Source organism: Hemitrygon akajei, chromosome 3 (assembly GCF_048418815.1).
Source record: "Hemitrygon akajei chromosome 3, sHemAka1.3, whole genome shotgun sequence".
Classification (NCBI taxonomy): domain Eukaryota; kingdom Metazoa; phylum Chordata; class Chondrichthyes; order Myliobatiformes; family Dasyatidae; genus Hemitrygon; species Hemitrygon akajei.
Window position 1 is genome coordinate 72,949,369 of NC_133126.1, and position 17,670 is coordinate 72,967,038.

The following is a 17,670-nucleotide window of genomic DNA, read 5'->3' on the forward strand; positions in this document are numbered from 1 at the left end:
GTTCCCAAATTGGAGTCTAATAGAATATCAGCTCATGGCTTTCTCTGGTTTCATATACTTTGAGAAGATGGGAACAAAACTGTCATATCTACTATGCTTGAGTGAGTTACACTCCAATGACTTTTACAGAACATTAATTGCGCAGGGTGTTTTACTAATCGTTCACCCAGCCTCATCAGTTTCTACCAAGTGAGTTATGTTAATATTTCACTTGAGTTGGTGGATTGTGAGGTACATCATCCTTATTTCACTATTCAAAGCATTGCTTGCTATTACGGATGCTATTGTACAGTGCCTTGAAAAAGTATTTAGCCCCCACAACTATTTTCAAATTTTACTGTCTCATTTTCTAAATTTAAAATACTGAAGTGGGATTTTTTGAGGTAAACTACAAAACATTATGTATCATGTCAAATCAAAAGAAAAACTCCAAAACCTGCCAGCAATTTACTAAAAATTAAAAACTAAAAAAGTGAAAAACTAAAAACTGAAAAAGTATTCATCCCCTTTGTAATTGCTATGCTAACTTTCCTCAGGTGGAATAATGTATATTACCTACCAACCCACCCAATTTGTTGATGTAGAAAATTGGAGGATCACCTGTTTTCAATGAATTCATAATAATAAATGCCCCCTCTCTCTGAAAGGTCCAACAGAATGGTAGATTTTCAACAGACCAAACCAAAATGAAGACAAAAGAGCATTCAGGACAAGTCAGAGAAGTGATAATAGAGAAGCATAAATCTGAAGAGTACAAGACCATCTCAAACATACCTCAGATTCAGTGCAACCCATTGTGAAAAAGTGGAAAAAATATGAAAATACAGCCATACTACCTAGGTCAGTCCCACCCCTCTAAAATTAATCACCGGAGAAGAATGGTGCTTGTAAGAGAGGCTACTGAGACACCACCATCTGCCAAAGCTGAAGAAGTCACTGGCTACAACTGGAGATGAAATTCATGACTCCACAATCTCTAAGGCTTTGCACAAAAAAGGTATTTATGAAAAAGTGACAAGGAAGAAAGTCTGACCAAAAATAAAGCATAACCTTGCACATAAAGGCTTTGTCTTGCAAAGCATCACTTAGAAGATGTGGAAGAAAGTCTTGTGGTCAGATGAGACTAAACATTTTAGACTCAACATTGAGCAGTATATGTGGTGTAAATCTAATACTGAATAGCGGACAAGTAACAACACCCTTACTGTTAAGTATGGTGGAGGTAGCATCATGCTATTGGGATGCTTTTCAGCAGCAGGGACTGGAAATCTGGTCAGATATGAAAATTAATGCTGCTAAATACAGAGGGATCCTGGATAAAAACTTGTCACCCTCTGCCAGAAAGGTTAAATGGGTAGAAGTTTGTCTTTCAGCAAGACAATGACCCAAAGCACATTTTCAGAGCAACCATGGAATGGCTTCAAATGAAGAAAATTGATGTCCTTCAGCACCCAGTCAGAGTCCTGACCTTAACCGATCAATCAACTCTAGCAAGACCTGAAGATTGTTGTCCACTGTCGCTCCTCAACAAACCTGGCACAACTTGAACACTTTTGCAAGGAGGAATGGGCAAATCTTGTTCCATCACGTTGTGTAAAGATAAAAGAGACTTATCCAAAAAGTACTGACTATAATAGCTGTGAGAGGTGGTCAACTAAATACTGAACAAAGGGGGGGGGGTGAATACTTTTGAACTGCTGACATTTTAGTATTTGATTTTTTAGTTTTCATGCTTTACAATTTTCCCTGGTTTTTTTTGGGGGGGGGAGTCTCTTCTGTGGAAAAAAAAAGGAGCATGTGATCCACAAATAAAAATTCTCAGATAAATTGATCAAAATTCCAGATTGTAATACTTGTTTATGTGAACAAAAGGCTGGGGATTGAATATTTTTTCAAAGCACCATAAAGAGGATTTATAGATGGAAAATGGGATGAAAACATTTTGTTCTTGTCCTCTTCTGAAGATGTGCCATACTCAACAAAGAAAGTGGAAAAATGACCAAAAGATAAGGAATAGCATTTAAATGGGATAGTTCAGGGACTGGTACGAATCAAAATACAGTACAGTGGATTCCGGCTAATTGGGTCACATTGGGACCAGTACATTTTAACCCAATTAAGCAGCTAGCTGAAGTTTCATGGAAATAGTTAAAAAGGCATTAAAAAACTAACTACTGTTTAACTGAGAAACAAATTATCTATTCAAATTAAATGCAGAATAAATCAGAATACTACCAAAACTACTACACTACTATAAAAGTGTGTATTAGTTGCTAACAGATCTCACAGAGGAATTCATTCTCTATAAATTGACATACTATTTCAATTGACTGTAAATGAACAGTCAAAGCTGACCCCTAGTGCAGATAGTGGATTGCCGTCAAACAGTACTTTCAATAATTGTATCCTCCAAATCTTTATTTTCATTGTAACATTCAAGACGATTGTCAATACCTTCAAATTCTTCATTGTTCCTAATGAAGTTGGCATCTCCAAGCCTGAATACTTGAAAGGACAGGGAGCAGAACATTTCTGAATTCTCTGCTTATTCCTCGCCAACTATCAGTGACAAAAATCACTGCTTTTTGAACACAAACACATAAGTGACATTATTTAAGAACCATTCACTTTAAGTGCAGTGTAGTGTCTAATGACCACACACGATTGAAGCTAGTTGAAAAATGTTTGGCAACAGTCTCCTGCCCAACTAAGTGGCAGTGTGTTCCAAAGAAATAATGGGAACACTGGCAATTTTCTTGATGTGGCTTGGTTCTATAATAGTTGTTCCAAATAAGCAGCTGCCCTGATTAGCCACAGGCCCAATTAACTGGAAATCATAATATTTAAATCTGAGCATTACTTTCTATATGGCTACAAAGGAAAATCATATAATGTCATCTTCAACGATTATGGAAACTCTGAACCAGATGATCTGATTAAATCTGAAGTCATCCTTCATTCTGAAAAAAAACCATTGCCTTCTCCGTGTAATTTACACTAAGGTTTGCATCCCATCAAGGTGATAATGCATTGGATGAATGAAGTAGTGACAGTGTGTTAATTATATGAAGCTGCAAAAGAGAACCTTACTATCACTTTACTTTGCAACCAATCTACATAGGAGAATGAAAAGGAAACAACTGTACAGTTCCCAGTATTGATTTAGTCCCCACATTATAAATAAACACAGGCAGTTGGAACTGGGTCATACTGCAGAGCTATTGGAAGAAAATGTGATTACATGTGGGATTTCAGAAGACCCTGTTGTTACCAGTTCAAGTTTAATTGTCATACAACTGTACACATGTATACAGTTAAATGAAATAGTATTCCTCTGGGGGAAGGTGTAAAACCGTAACAGCTGTCACACACACTGCACACAGCAAATACAGTTACAACAGCAGAAAAAACATAGTCACAACAAATTATTATATTCCAAGTCTCTGAGGGGTGGGGCCTGAAGATCGAAGGTGCATGAGATGACCATCCTGGAGCCATGATTTGGCAGGAACAAGCACACAGCAGATCCTCACATGTTCAAGCGCAGCTGTAGATGAACGCAATCCAGGTTATCTTCCACCAAACGAACACTGGAAGGCAGCACCAATGTGAGGGGCTAGACGCAACCCAGCATACCCGACGTACCTGTGCTCTTTCCCCCATCACCTCCAGCACCTGCCCCCTTGAGTGGCTGCAACATGAGACACCATAGCATGAGAGCTTAGTCCGTGTAACAACCGAGGCCACACAGCTCCCCCACCATCGGTCTTACCAAATAACCGGGACTGCATTATCTTATCTTACCAATATCCAACAGGGTCTCGCAATCACAAGAAAAACATCCAATAATTTGCCGCGCACTGCCTCCAAGCACTGTGTCCGATGCCTTCATCCCTGGGCGGAGGTAGCAGGCGACGGCACAGTACACAATAAGCCCATGCTGAGCTCCACCACTATACAGCAACTAGCTAGTGGGGTAGATCTGCAGTATTTGGTGTCCTTAATATCCAGCTGGGTCTTGCAATTGTAAGGAAGATGTAAAGGATGAACAACTACACCACTGGTTGGACCCAGAGAGGCTGCTGCAACCAAGCGCGCCGCCATTTTACTAGATGATCCTCTCATCAGACAATGTTATTAAAATCCCCAAAATGAGTCCAAATTCAATTTTAAATCATCCAACTATGGAGGTGGGTAGAAGAAGGGTAAAGACCAAGATCTTGTATCATTTATAATTGCATAATACAGTCCAAGCTATTAATTGCTCTGTGGTTATTGTCAGTTTATGAGGCGGATTCTCTTTATCCAATTCACATAACCAAACGAAGGCTCAAGCAAGTGAATTTGTAAAAAAAAGCAAACGCTGCTGCAATCAACCAACTGTAGTTGAAAAAGGGATACGAGCTGCAATTGGCTGAAATAGCATGAATGCAAGTAGATGATATCCCAGTGAAGTATGGAATTTTGAAGAAATGCAGACACAGGTTACAACTTAAACTTTGGACAGAGCAATCTAGATGGTGGTAGAAATCAATGTTGCAGCATTATGTAAAATGTGATTGACATACCACAGTGGGAAAGCCTGCTATCTGCCTGTTTTAGATCCCAAAGATACTTTGAAAATGATATTAAAGTAAAAAAAATATGGCTACTTAAGGTTTTAGCAGGTACTATTATTGTATAAAAAGTAGTCAAATCTGATTGGTACTTCAGAAATCGGCTTTTGTTTCATGTATGTCATCATTCTATAACTGAAAAAATCATACCAGAACAGAAAAAAATGCTGATCTTATTTTAATAGTTGAATAATACAAAGAAATGCTGTTACGTTGAATCCTACGGTAGTTATACACCCTGACAGGAATGTAAACACACATCTATCAAGTAGTGCAATCACAAAAAGACAAGGTATTTAACGTTCTAAGTTTAAAGTTATGAAAATTCTTCATGAAACTATAAGTTAAAAAATGTTTTAAAAATCTTTAAACATACTGTAGATTTTGTTACCAATTTATTCAGAGGATTGCTCTGCTATAACCTGTTTAAGATGGAAAAATTATATATTAACTGTTAATAAATTTTCTTCACAAGCACATTATCCAAATGGGATTATTTCTAAGTCCTGTGTTTATAATGCAAATGGCACAGGATATTGATACATTATGTTTTCTGGATCTCAGAGTAATGGAGGGAGCAGTCTTGAACACCTAAGAGGGTATTTGCTTCTATATTTAAATTCCTCTAGGTACCATTGTGGAATGACAAAGATTTTCAAAAGAAGACAAATGACAGTGTTTTCCCATAAAATGTTTTATCTTCTATGTCCACCAAACCTTAGCCTGACTGGAATATACTACTTTACAATGCCATAGCACCACAATGCAGAAAATAATGGGGAAAGTGTTTAATTGTACGTGCTTTTTTTCCCCCTGGTGATAAACTATTTAAGGATAACCATTAAGCCTCACAGGAAGTTGGCAGTTGGCTGAAGTATCAAGATATACAAAATAAAAGTGAAACATGAACTCTATGAGATGATCATACTGTATTTTCTCAAATCACTAGCATTCATTAGCTTGTGTCTGATTAATCTCTTTCCCTGATTTACGTGTGAACAAAGACAAGATTCACAAATGTATTTCTGAATAGAACAATTTCCATCTATTTTCCTCAGTAACTGCCCGGTACATAACAATTCTCTCAAACCTCAGACAAAATAAATTGTTGAAACTCATGTGGACAATGGTATCATGAAGGAATAATCACAAAAATATTTCAATATTTTTCTCTGAATAGAGAAGTAACTGAGTGTTTATCTTATTGAATAAAATATTTCATTTTAAATTTCCAGACATCGATTTTACATATAGTTGAACAAATTGAATAAAATATCAATGCACTTCAATATTTTGGCTGTTACTTTTTTTAAAGCCCATGCTATTCCTGTGCAAGCTGACAAAGATGGTTTTAAACTGTCTATTAAAACAGTACCTTAAAATGACAATATATCAGGGCTATTTACATTTTATTTTACTTTAATTCCACAGAAACTAATAAACATTCTGTTATGGACAGCTTATTCATATATGCAGAATTAAATCTAAAATGGATTGATAGCTATAAAAATCAGAAAAAAATAAAACATTAAAAATGCAACTGCTTCCAAAATAATTAAACAGGTATTGATTTAAAGATATCTGTTGTCAAGGGAAATGATCTATTGAGGAGACCCCAATCTGCTAACAACAATGAGTTCCACTGTAACGAAAGTAAATCTTACCAAAGGACTGAATGCAGGTCTCCAGTAGGTCATCTAGACTGGCCCCTTTAGATAGCTGACCAAGAGACATCATGCTCACCCGAGTGATCGGAGCAAGGTTTAAGCTTGATATACTGTAGCTCGCTGTTTAGGAGCAGTGGCAACTTCAAGATTTCTGCATTCTTGCCGGGGTTTCCTGGAAGATGAAACAGTAGCGTCCGATTTGCTCAGCTGAATCTCACATGAGTATAGCATCAGGACTGAACACAAAAGATAAAAGCAAAACCCCCTCGAGCTGGACTGGTAGGAGCCATCACCCCTTGGCAACTGAAACAAATAAGACACATTGTGGAGGCTGTATTTCATATGCAAATTAAAGTACTTGTAAAAAAAGTTCACTGTAACCTGTGAACACAGGCATGTTGTTTCAAACTAAACAGCCATAGAAAACAGAAGCAATGTATGACACCTACAGAGCACATGGTCATACAGCAAAGAGACCTGTTTGTTTCCCATGAAACATTTGGTCATTTTGCTGTTTTAATAATGTAGACGGTTGGTGTAATAAATTCATGACAAGCTGAAAGTCGCAACTCACATGCCAATTGTGTCATTTATTAATTTTAGATAAAAATTCAGATAAACAATACATCAGCTTAAGTGCAAGAAATTGCTACTTTTATAGAAGGTGTCAACAAGACCTTATTTCCTCCAAATTACTTACAATTAGTTATGGTGCAGAATCTAAATTTGACATTCACCACTTTACATGCTAAATATTCAAGTGTTTTCAAGAATATTTAACAGATATATATTTTTTTAAAGATTGAACTTTACCATGCTAATAGATTGGGAACTTTCCAGTAGCTAAAATGTGGGATCTCCAAATTATAATGCAAAGTGCAGTTAACAGTCCTAATTATTGTATAAGCAGCTTTCTGATGGGTGCAACATGTTTAGTAAATACTAAACTTAATACAGGAATTGATGCCTCCTAAAATTATAGTCTCAGAAATAAAGATGATTATAATCGAGAAATGCAAATTTCTCATCCAGTATCCTTCACCTATTCTTAGCATTACTGTTTTTATAAGAGCTACATATTCTTTCAATATTACCTATTTAAAATAAGCACATCAACAATCTAAGTAGCAATTAACAAATAAACCAAAAAATGCCAGGAATATTGATTGAGTCAAACAGCATTGGACACTAAAACAGGATTGGACAATGGACTTTCATTGGTTGTGGTGAAGGGTCTTTATTCTGAAACATTAAATTGAGAATTTTTCTCCAAAAATGTTCCCTGACCTCCTGTATGTTTCTGGTATTTTATGTCTTGAAACTTGGAATTTGAACTTTGAATTTTACTTTGACAGCATCTGCAGGCTTAGTGTTTATAAGTAAGTATTTTAAGTTTCACATATAGGTTGCATATCCATCTAATTTTCCTTCTAAAGTATCCAATAATGGCCCACATTCTCAATATTGAAAGCTTGAGTGATGTAGTGTTGTGCAAGCTAACAATTAAAGCCTACATTATATGAGTCTTTTGTAAGTCAGATGGAAAACTGTGACTTTCTGTACTCTTCAAGTGCAGCAGCAAGACTTATTTATGTTATACCATTATTCTATTTTTGTTGAAAACTTGGTTACCAACATTGATTGGATATTTTCCTGGAAATGTTGCCATATGACCCCACTACCTCCACCCTTTCTAAATGTTTCAACCACTTTCCCAATACTGAGTGCCTACTCATTGGACCCAGACCAAATGGATAATGAACATCATTCTTTAACCAAATGGACATTTTCTGAATGTCAAATAACCTATTTTACTATCCATTTTAATAACAAACAAATAAAAGTGCTCATAGAAAATGAAAAAAAAACTTTTTTTTCTGAATGCCCCAAGAATTTTGCTCTAAGTTGGTGGAAAGAGTATCCTGGAGACTCTGCTCCAACCATGGCTGGAGGCAGTGCCCATAAGGAGAAGAGGGAAGAACAATTCGACAAGAAATTGCAACTTTCTGGCAGCTATGTAACACAGATTTTGCACTTCTATGAGCAGACAGGCTTTATCAAGGTGGCAAAGTCCAGGCACCTGAGCGTATGAGGTGACTGAACCTAATGTTTGGGCTTGATTTAGACACCGGGCCATATTGAAAAGGTCAGGGTGTTGGGGTCCGAGGCAAGGGACAGGCTGGTTCAGCTCGCTGCTCCGCTATATTTACTCAGCTCTGTGCTGAACTATGAGTCTCTGACTGTTTTTGTGGACTTCAGTTCAGAACACTTCGCTTGCAGTTATTGTACTCATCATTTGTTTTTTTCCTCCACTCTCTGTACATTGGGTGTTCGACGGTCTTTTTTAATGGGTTCTTTTGGGTTTCTTTTTTTCATGGCTGCCTGTTAGGAGATGAATACATACATACAAAATACACATACTTTGATAATAAATGTGGACTTTGAACATTTGACTTTTTGCTAGGTTCATGATGTCACATTCATCAAAAGTGTTCTGATCATCAATCCGAAAGATTATTTGTGTTTCTCTCTTCACAGATGCAATCTGGCCTTTTCTGTAGTTTTGTAATTTGTTTTATATGAGATGTCTAATAGCTGCAGTAGTTTGAATTTCCCCCATCCTATTGACCGAACTCTTTGTCCAGTGTTACTGATCACAAGAAATTTACATTAAATACCACTAATATCTACCTCTCTAAGTGCTCATTGTCTATTTGTTAAGTGTAAGAGTGGTGTGGGGGGTGAGAATAACAGGACAAAAGCAAGTATAATTACATGCATTATGGTTATAAAAAAACAGATTATATTCACTGTAAAATATCCTGAATGGTTCCAAGTTTCTTTCATCCTTGAAGCTTTGGTAAATTCGTTAACTTTGTTCCTGCTCTTCAAAGGGAACCAACCTATATGATATTTGTTGAATCTGCATTAATAAAATTATAATTTACTACACAAGATTTTAATGGTCTCCACTTCACCAAATATTTAATTTCCTTTAGTCTCTGTAAATAACCCATAAAATAATGGTTACATTATTAGTGAAGCACGATGAAACAGTGAACCTGATCAGGGAGTTAGATGCTAAAAACAAGGAACTCCAGCTTCTTAAAATAATCTCTTTGATAATGTGAAGGATCAAATGATAAAATAAATAATCCATATTTTAAATATAGTTTGCCTATCCATTTCAAGTCTTTCTATGCCATCATTATCTTCAGCTCCATAACTTTGCACAGCCCTCCATGATCTGAGTAGGTTGGCATCCTTTAGCTTTGTTCTCTTGTTCACCCCAATTCAGTTAAACTCTGGTAATAGATTAGAAACTGATTAAAAAATAGGAAACAAGTGATCAATATGAATGTCATACCAGAGTTAGTGATTAGTGAAAGGACCATTATTACTTCTAATTTACATAAATGACTGGATTTAGAAATATAAGCAAAAGCATCATACTTCTGGTGGATTTAAAACCAAGGGCAGTGGAAGTGGAAAAAACAGCTCAGAAGATAAAAACTAGAGACAATCTGCAGATGCTGGAAATCCTAGAAACACACACAAAATGCTGGAGGAACTCAGCAGACCAGGCAGCATCTATGGAAAAGAGTAGTCGGAGATGAAGGGTCTCGGCCCGAAGCGACGGTTGTTTACTCTTTTCCCAGATGCTGCCTGGCCTGCTGAGTTCCACCAGCATTTTGTGTGTGTTGCTTAGAAAATATGAATGAAGTAAACAATGGGCTTAATAATGTCAGATGAAAATTAAGTAAATAAAGTAAATAAATGCAGTAGCTGATATTACAAACACTGCAAGTTAAACTGTGTGAGTAAAACATACACGTGCACACTCACACTCACAGTCACACTCTCACTCAAACACACACTCACAGATTCAAGCTGGAAACAAGCACTTCAGGAGAGCATGTGATTGCTTTGTGCACAAGGCAGGAACAATGGGTGAAATATCTATTACCTTTAGTACTGGAAGCAATAAATTTGGAATCATTTCAAAACTATCTGGTGTCATAACCATCATCCTGAGTGAATGGATCAAGATTGACGAAGTCCCTGATTTATAGTGATGATTCCTATGTACAGAAAAAAATGACAGATATGCCACCATTTCATCCAACAGAAGCATTTCAAGGCCCTGGAGTGGATAAAAATCTAGTTCTTGCATCTTCTGAGCTTCCTCAGGAGGATATTGTTAGAAAGCAGGGAAGCTTTGACAGAAATTGAGAACTTGACCACCATTGCAAAGGAAACTAATTCCATTAAAAAGGGAGGGATACTATCACGCTGGAAGTACAAGAAAGTCTGTAATAATCTGTTGAATATGGAGAACAGTAAGATAGAAGGCGAGATTGGGGTGGTGGGGTGGGGAAGATCTATTAGGAAGTCTGACAAGGAAGAGGGCATTTTTAGAACAGATGTATCATAGAAAGAGCATAGGTGAATGTAACTGAGTTGTAACAGCAAAGCAGCTGAGGGAAGCAAATCTTGAAGCAAATTCTGATTACTAGACTATTGTCAGAAATGGGAATAGAGGATATCAGCAGAGAAAGTAAAAGTAAGGGGTATTGTCATTTGCTAGCTGAGTTGTCAATGTTTTTCCAATTAACATCAAGAACAGGAAATAGTATGAAGCTTTTATCAATGTGCAAGAAAAAGTGTCAAGAGAACTCGAGTAAGGTTGGAACAAAAATGTTCATTTCCTGTGAAAAAGCAAACTTAACTACAACTCATGTGTTCCAATGGCAGTAACTTTTAATTGGAGGAAGTGAGTAGAGTAATAAGAGAAACTATTCATTCAACGAACAAGTTCAGATAGGAGGATTAGAGTAGTGAGAGACATCTGTTTTGGCCTTCTTTCAATCACAATGCTTCAACTATTCTTTTGAAATTTAGAGGTTTTGAACACCTGTAATGAAATAAAGATCTTTTGAACCAGGAAGTTGGAAACTTGAAACGGTCGAGTTTATCTGAGCATATAGAGGTGGGAAAACTGGTTATGGGGTAAACAGGGCTAAGGTAGGGGGAAACATGGGATAGGAATCAACTGAAATAATACATCTGACAGGAAGTGTTATGATTTTAGTCACCGGAAAGACAAATGCTTTTATCTCAGAGAGCAAACTGCAAAAACCGAAATGAAACTGTGGACCTGGAGAGCTGTGAAACTGATCCTGTGCTGTTTCAGACACAGGATTCATTTCTATATGAGCTACAAAATGCAAAGCAATACAAGAACCAACAAGAAGAAACCTGTTGCCACAAAGAGCAGTATTACAACAAGACCAATATTCCTGGAAACCATAGAAACATAGAACATTACAGCACAGAAGCGGGCCCTTTGGCCCTTCTTGGCTGTGCCAAACTATTTTTCTGCCTAGTCCCACTGACCTGCACCTAGACCATATCCCTCTGTACCCCTCTCATCCATGTACCTGTCCAAGTTTTTCTTAACTGTTAGAAGCGAGCCTGCGCTTACCACTTCATCTGGCAGCTTATTCCACACTCCCACCACTCTCTGCGTGAAGAAGCCCCCCCCCCCCCCCAATGTTCCCTTTAAACTTTTCCCCCTTCACCCTTAACCCATGTCCTCTGGGTTTTTTTTTCTCTGCTGGCCTCAGTGGAAAAAGCCTGCTTGCATTCACTCTATCTATACCCATCATAATTTTATATACCTCTATCAAATCTCCCCTCATTCTTCTACGCTCCAGGGAATAAAGTCCTAACCTATTCAACCTTTCTCTGTAACTCAGTTTCTCAAATCCCGGCAACACCCTTGTAAACCTTCTCTGCACTCTTTCAACCTTATTAATATCCTTCCTGTAATTAGGTGACCAAAACTGCTCACAATACTCCAAATTCGGCCTCAGCAATGTCTTACACAACCTCACCATAACATTCCAATTCATACTCTTTACTTAGATTTATAAAGGCCAATGTGCCAAATGCTCTCTTTACAACCCTATCGACCTGTGACATCGCTTTTAGGGAATTTTTTATCTGTATTCCCAGATCCCTCTGTTCTACTGCACTCCTCAGTACCCTACCATTTACCTTGTATGTTCTACCTTGGTTTGTTCTTCGTTAAACTCCATCTGCCATTTTTCAGCCCATTTTTCCAGCTGGTCCAAATCCTTCTGCCAGCTTTGAAAACTTCCCTCACTGTCCACGACACGTCCAATCTTTGTATCATCAGCAAATCTGCTGATCCAATTTACCACATTAACATCCAGATCATTGATATAGATGACAAATAACAATGGACCCAGCACTGATCCCTGTGGCACACCACTAGTCACAGGCCTCCACTCAGAGAAGCAATCCTCCACTACCACTCTCTGGCTTCTCCCATTCAGCCAATGCCTAATCCAATTTACTAGCTCACCATGCATACCTAGCAACTGAATCTTCCTAACTAACCTCCCATGCGAGACCTTGTCAAAGGCCTTACTGAAGTCCATGTAAACAACATCCACTGCCTTCCCTTCATCCACTTTCCTGGTAAACTCCTTGAAAAACTCTAATAGATTGGTTAAACATGACCTACCACATACAAAGCCATGTTGACTCTCCCTAATAAGTCCCTGTCTATCCAATCACTTGTAGATCCTATCTCTTAGTACTCCTTCCAATAATTTACCCACTACTGACATCAAACTTACCAGCCTATAATTTCCCGGATTAGTTTTAGAGACTATATTAAACAACGGAACAACATGAGCTATCCTCCAATCCTCCAGCACCTCACCCATAGATACCGATATTTTAAATATATCTGCCAGGGTCCCTGCAATTTCATCACTAGTCTCCTTCAAGATCCGAGGGAATACCCTGTCAGGTCCTGGGGATTTATCTACTCTGATTTGCCTCAAGATAGCAAGCACTCTTCCTCTTCAATCTGTATAGGTTCCATGACCTCACTACTTGTTTGCCTTATTTCCATAGACTCCATGCCAGTTTCCTTAGTAAATACAGATGCAAAAAACCCATTTAAGATCTCCCCCATTTCTTTTGGTTCCATACATAGCCGACCACTCTGATCTTCAAGAGGACCAATTTTATTCCTTACTATCCTTTTGCTCTTAATACACCTGTAGAAGCTCTTGGAATTATCGTTCACCTTGACTGCCAAAGCTACCTCATGTCTTCTTTTAGCCGTCTTGATTTCTTTCTTAAGTATTTTTTGCACTTTTTATACTCAAGCACCTTATTTGCTCCCTGTTGCCTATATATGTTATACATCTCTCTCCTTCTTTATCAGAGTTCCAATATCCCTCGAGAATCAAGGTTCCTTACACTTATTCATTTTGCCTTTAATCCTGACAGGAACATACAAACTTTGCACTCTCAAAATTTCTCCTTTGAAGGCCTCCCATTTACCAATCACATCCTTGCAGAGAACAACCTGTCCCAATCCACACTTTTTAGATCCATATAACCATATCACAATTACAGCACAGAAACAGGCCATCTTGGCCCTTCTAGTCCATGCTGAACGCTTACTCTCACCTAGTCCCACCAACCTGAACTCAGCCCATAACCCTCCATTCCTTTCCTGTCCATATACCTGTCTAATTTTACTTTAAATGACAATATCGAACCTGCCTCTACCACCTCTACTGGAAGCTCGTTCCACACAGCTACCACGCTCTGAGTAAAGAGGTTCCCCCTCGTGTTACCCCTAAACTTTTGCCCCCTAACTCTCAACTCTTGTCCTCTTGTTTGAATCTCCATATAACTATATAAGCATATAACAATTACAGCACGGAAACAAGCCATCTCGGCCCTTCTAGTCCATGCTGAACGCTTACTCTCACCTAGTCCCACCGACCTGCACTCAGCCCATAACCCTCCGTTCCTTTCCTGTCCATATACCTATCCAATTTTACTTTAAATGACAACATCGAACCTGCCTCTACCACTTCTATTAGAAGCTCGTTCCACACAGCTACCACTCTCTGAGTAAAGAAATTCCCCCTCGTGTTACCCCTAAACTTTTGCCCCCTATCCTTTCTCATTTCTTCAAATTTGGCTTTTTTCCAGTTTAGAACCTCAACCTGAGGACCAGATCTATCTTTATCCATGATCAAGTTGAAATTAATGGTGTTATGATCACTGGAATCAAAGTGTTCCCCTACACACACCTGTCCTAACTCGTTTCCTAATAGGAGATCTAATATTGCATCCTCTCTAGTTAGTACCTCTATATATTGATTTAGAAAACTTTCCTGAACACATTTTACAAACTCTAACCCATCTAGACCTTTAACAGTATGGGAGTCCCATTCAATATGTGGAAAGTTAAAATCCCCCACTACCACAACCTTATGTTTCCTGTAGTTGTCTGCTATCTCTCTGCAGATTTGCTCCTCCAGTTCTTGTTGACTATTGGGTGGTCTATAATACAACCCCATTAATGTGGTCATAACTTTTCTGCTTCTGAGCTCCACCTATATGGCCTCGGTAGACAAGCCCTCTAATCTGTCCTGCCTGAGCACTGCTGTAACATTTTCCTTGACTAGCAATGCCACCACGCGCCCCCCCCCCCCCCCCAACCCTTCATCCCTCTGCCTCTATCATGTCTGAAACATCTAAACCCTGGAACATTAAGCTGCCAGTCCTGCCCTCCCCCCATAGCTAAGTTTCACTAATGGCTATAATGTCATAATTCCATGTGTCAATCCATGCCCTCAGCTCATCTGCCTTCCCCACAATACTCCTCGCATTGATATAGACACACCTCAGAAGATTATTACCACCACACACAACCCTTCTATTTCTGACTTTGCATGAACTTTTATCATCATTTATTTTCACCCCTGCTCCACTATATACTCTGGCACTCTGGTTCCCATCCCCCTGCATATCTAGTTTTAAACCCCCCCCCCCCCCCCAATAGCACTAGCAAATCTCCCTGCAAGGATATTTTTCCCCTTGTAGTTCAGGTGTAACCCATCTCTCTTGTACAGGTCCCACCTGCCCCAGAAGAGGTCCCAATGATCTTGAAATCTGAAACCCTGTCCCCTACACCAGTTCCTCAGCCATGTGTTCATCTGCCAGAGCATCCTACTCTTACCCTCACTGGCACGTGGCACAGGTAGCAATCCTGAGAATACCACCCTTGAGGTCCTGCTTTTTAACTTCCTACCAAGCTCTCGATACTCACTCTTCAAAACAAAAAGAGAAAGTGTTGTAAAAACTCACAGGGTCACCCAACAACATTAAGGAAATATGCAGGGCTTGTATTTCAGTAGAACTGGAAAAAGAACTTTGTTACTTTCCATTCCAATCATAACAAGATGTTCAGTTTACTTTTGAAACAGGTTTAATGGACATATATGTAATTAGTAAAAGTCTCTTAATGGATCTGCTACTGAGGAGATTACTGTAAATTTTGTAACATCATTTTCTAATCTAATTATATTAGCATTGCAGTTGCTTTGCATGTATTATCTGTGCTTCAATATTCAACACCAGTGAAAACAGCCTAATTTCTGAGTCTTTATAAAAAAGTATTTTGTACTGTGAGCTATTTTTTCTCAGTAAACATCCTGACCTCAATAAGTTAGACATAATTTTTCACACCTTCTAAACTATCGTCTGAGCAGAAATTTGCACTACTGACCTGTATGCATGTAAATTATTAGTTTGCTTAATATGTTAACGCCTTAATTGCTTCCTTTTTTATATTTTAGTGAAACCAAAGTGTTATAAAATATTTCCCAGTACTAAGGTAAAGAGTATTATATTATTCAATATTAAAATTAGAATGCAATCCCTTAGCTTATGAACTTAATTGATTTAATTCTGCGAAAGTTACCTTTTATGTAGTACTCTCATGGCAACATCAATATCCTCCTCCAGATCTTTTTTTAAAAAGCAGTCTGAGCAATATGACCAAGAAGATACTTCTGTTGAAACTGAAGTAGTCACTGTTCCCAATAACAACAATTTTCCACTGATCATAAACTATGCAATTATACCTCGGATCAAGCTGCTACTTAAATTTCAACTAGGTCACTCCCAGCGTTAAGACAAAATACTGAAACTCCACAGAGATCAGCGCAAAAGGAGTATGTTTACCTTTATACATTTAGTATCATCAAAGAATACCACAGGGGAGGGGTGAGTGGGGGAGTGCTGGAAAGGGGAATAAATACTGTCCCCAGGTATTAATTGAGTACACATTAAAGGTGCTATTTGCACTTCCTGCATTTTACTTGCAGATGACGGAGCCAGTTCTCATCCACTAGTGAAAAAATTTCTGCCTACAGGTAAAATTAAATCTAATTTTATGACAGTAAAATTTACAAGGAACCAACACAGGCATCATTGCAGGAAAAGTGAAACTGTTAAACAAGTGTAACAAGTTGCTTTTTAGAAATATTGTTGACCTCTGATTGCAACATTGAAGTAATTACTCTGATATGTTTAACCAAATAATGTTAAATCAAATGATAGTCCTAATCCTGAGACTCATCAAAAAGAAACATGCAACTTTGAGGTACAATATTTCTGTATTATATGAAAAAGTTACAAAAATCATGGCCTCCTCTACCATCAAGATGAGGCCACATGCAGGTTGATGGAGTAACACCTTATCTCCCGCCTAGGTAGACTCCTACCTGCCGGCATGAACATTCAACTCACAGACCTCCGTTGATACCACTGGCCCCCCTTACCCCATCCCTATCTATAATTTTAGTCTGGTTCTCTTTCTCTCTCTTTCCCCCCCCTCACTATAATCTCCCCCGAGCCCTACCTTTCTTTCCCTTTTATTTCCCATAATTCTCCACCTTCCCCCTAAGCCCATTTCCCTCCAGCCTATCACTTCCCAGCTCTCTACTTCATCCCTCCCCCCACTTCTTATCCCCCCTCGACCATCCCATGTTACTTCAGTCCTGATGAAGGGTTTTGGCCCAAAACGTCGTTACTACCTCCTCCCATAGATGCTATCTGGTCTGCTGAGTTCTGCCAACATTTTGTGTTTTTATTTATTTCCAGCATCTGCAGATTCAGTCATGTTGCCACAAATATCAGTTAGCTGTGATAGCTAAAATATGGAGCACCTCGCTGTATAAAACCAGTAAAATATTAGAATTACAGGTGGAGTTGTTTCTTTTGTTATTAATTCAGTACAAGAGACTGAGTTACAAGGGTTGAGGCAGTTTTGGAAAAGAACTGAAGCATAATGGCTACGGTGCTTGAAAAATAAGCTGAGGGGCCTGGTTACGAGTCCCACCAAGGCTGCAGGAAATTTTAATCTGAAATATCAACTAACTCTAAATTATATTTTTAAAACAACTAGAATCAGCAACAGAACTGGAATATATACAGTCATCTGGTTCAACTTTAGAAAAGGAAGTTGAACCTCACCCACA

General features: G+C 38.3%; 1 protein-coding gene across 8 annotated transcripts in view; it reads right to left on the reverse strand.

Moving 5' to 3' along the window:
- LOC140725105 (RAS guanyl-releasing protein 1-like) overlaps positions 1-17,670 on the reverse strand; it is a 301,300-nt gene that overhangs the window by 86,353 nt on the left and 197,277 nt on the right. For 4 of the 8 annotated variants that reach the window (XM_073040121.1, XM_073040118.1, XM_073040124.1 and 1 more), the window contains one exon: positions 6,281-6,455. The exons of 1 other annotated variant lie outside the window; for it this stretch is intronic. In XM_073040121.1, the coding sequence (XP_072896222.1) occupies positions 6,281-6,353 (73 nt within the window). In that variant the 5' untranslated portion in view covers positions 6,354-6,455. Of the gene's footprint in view, positions 1-6,280; positions 6,587-17,670 lie in introns of all 8 variants that reach the window. 3 more of the 8 variants (XM_073040119.1, XM_073040117.1, XM_073040120.1) reach the window with 1 other exon arrangement.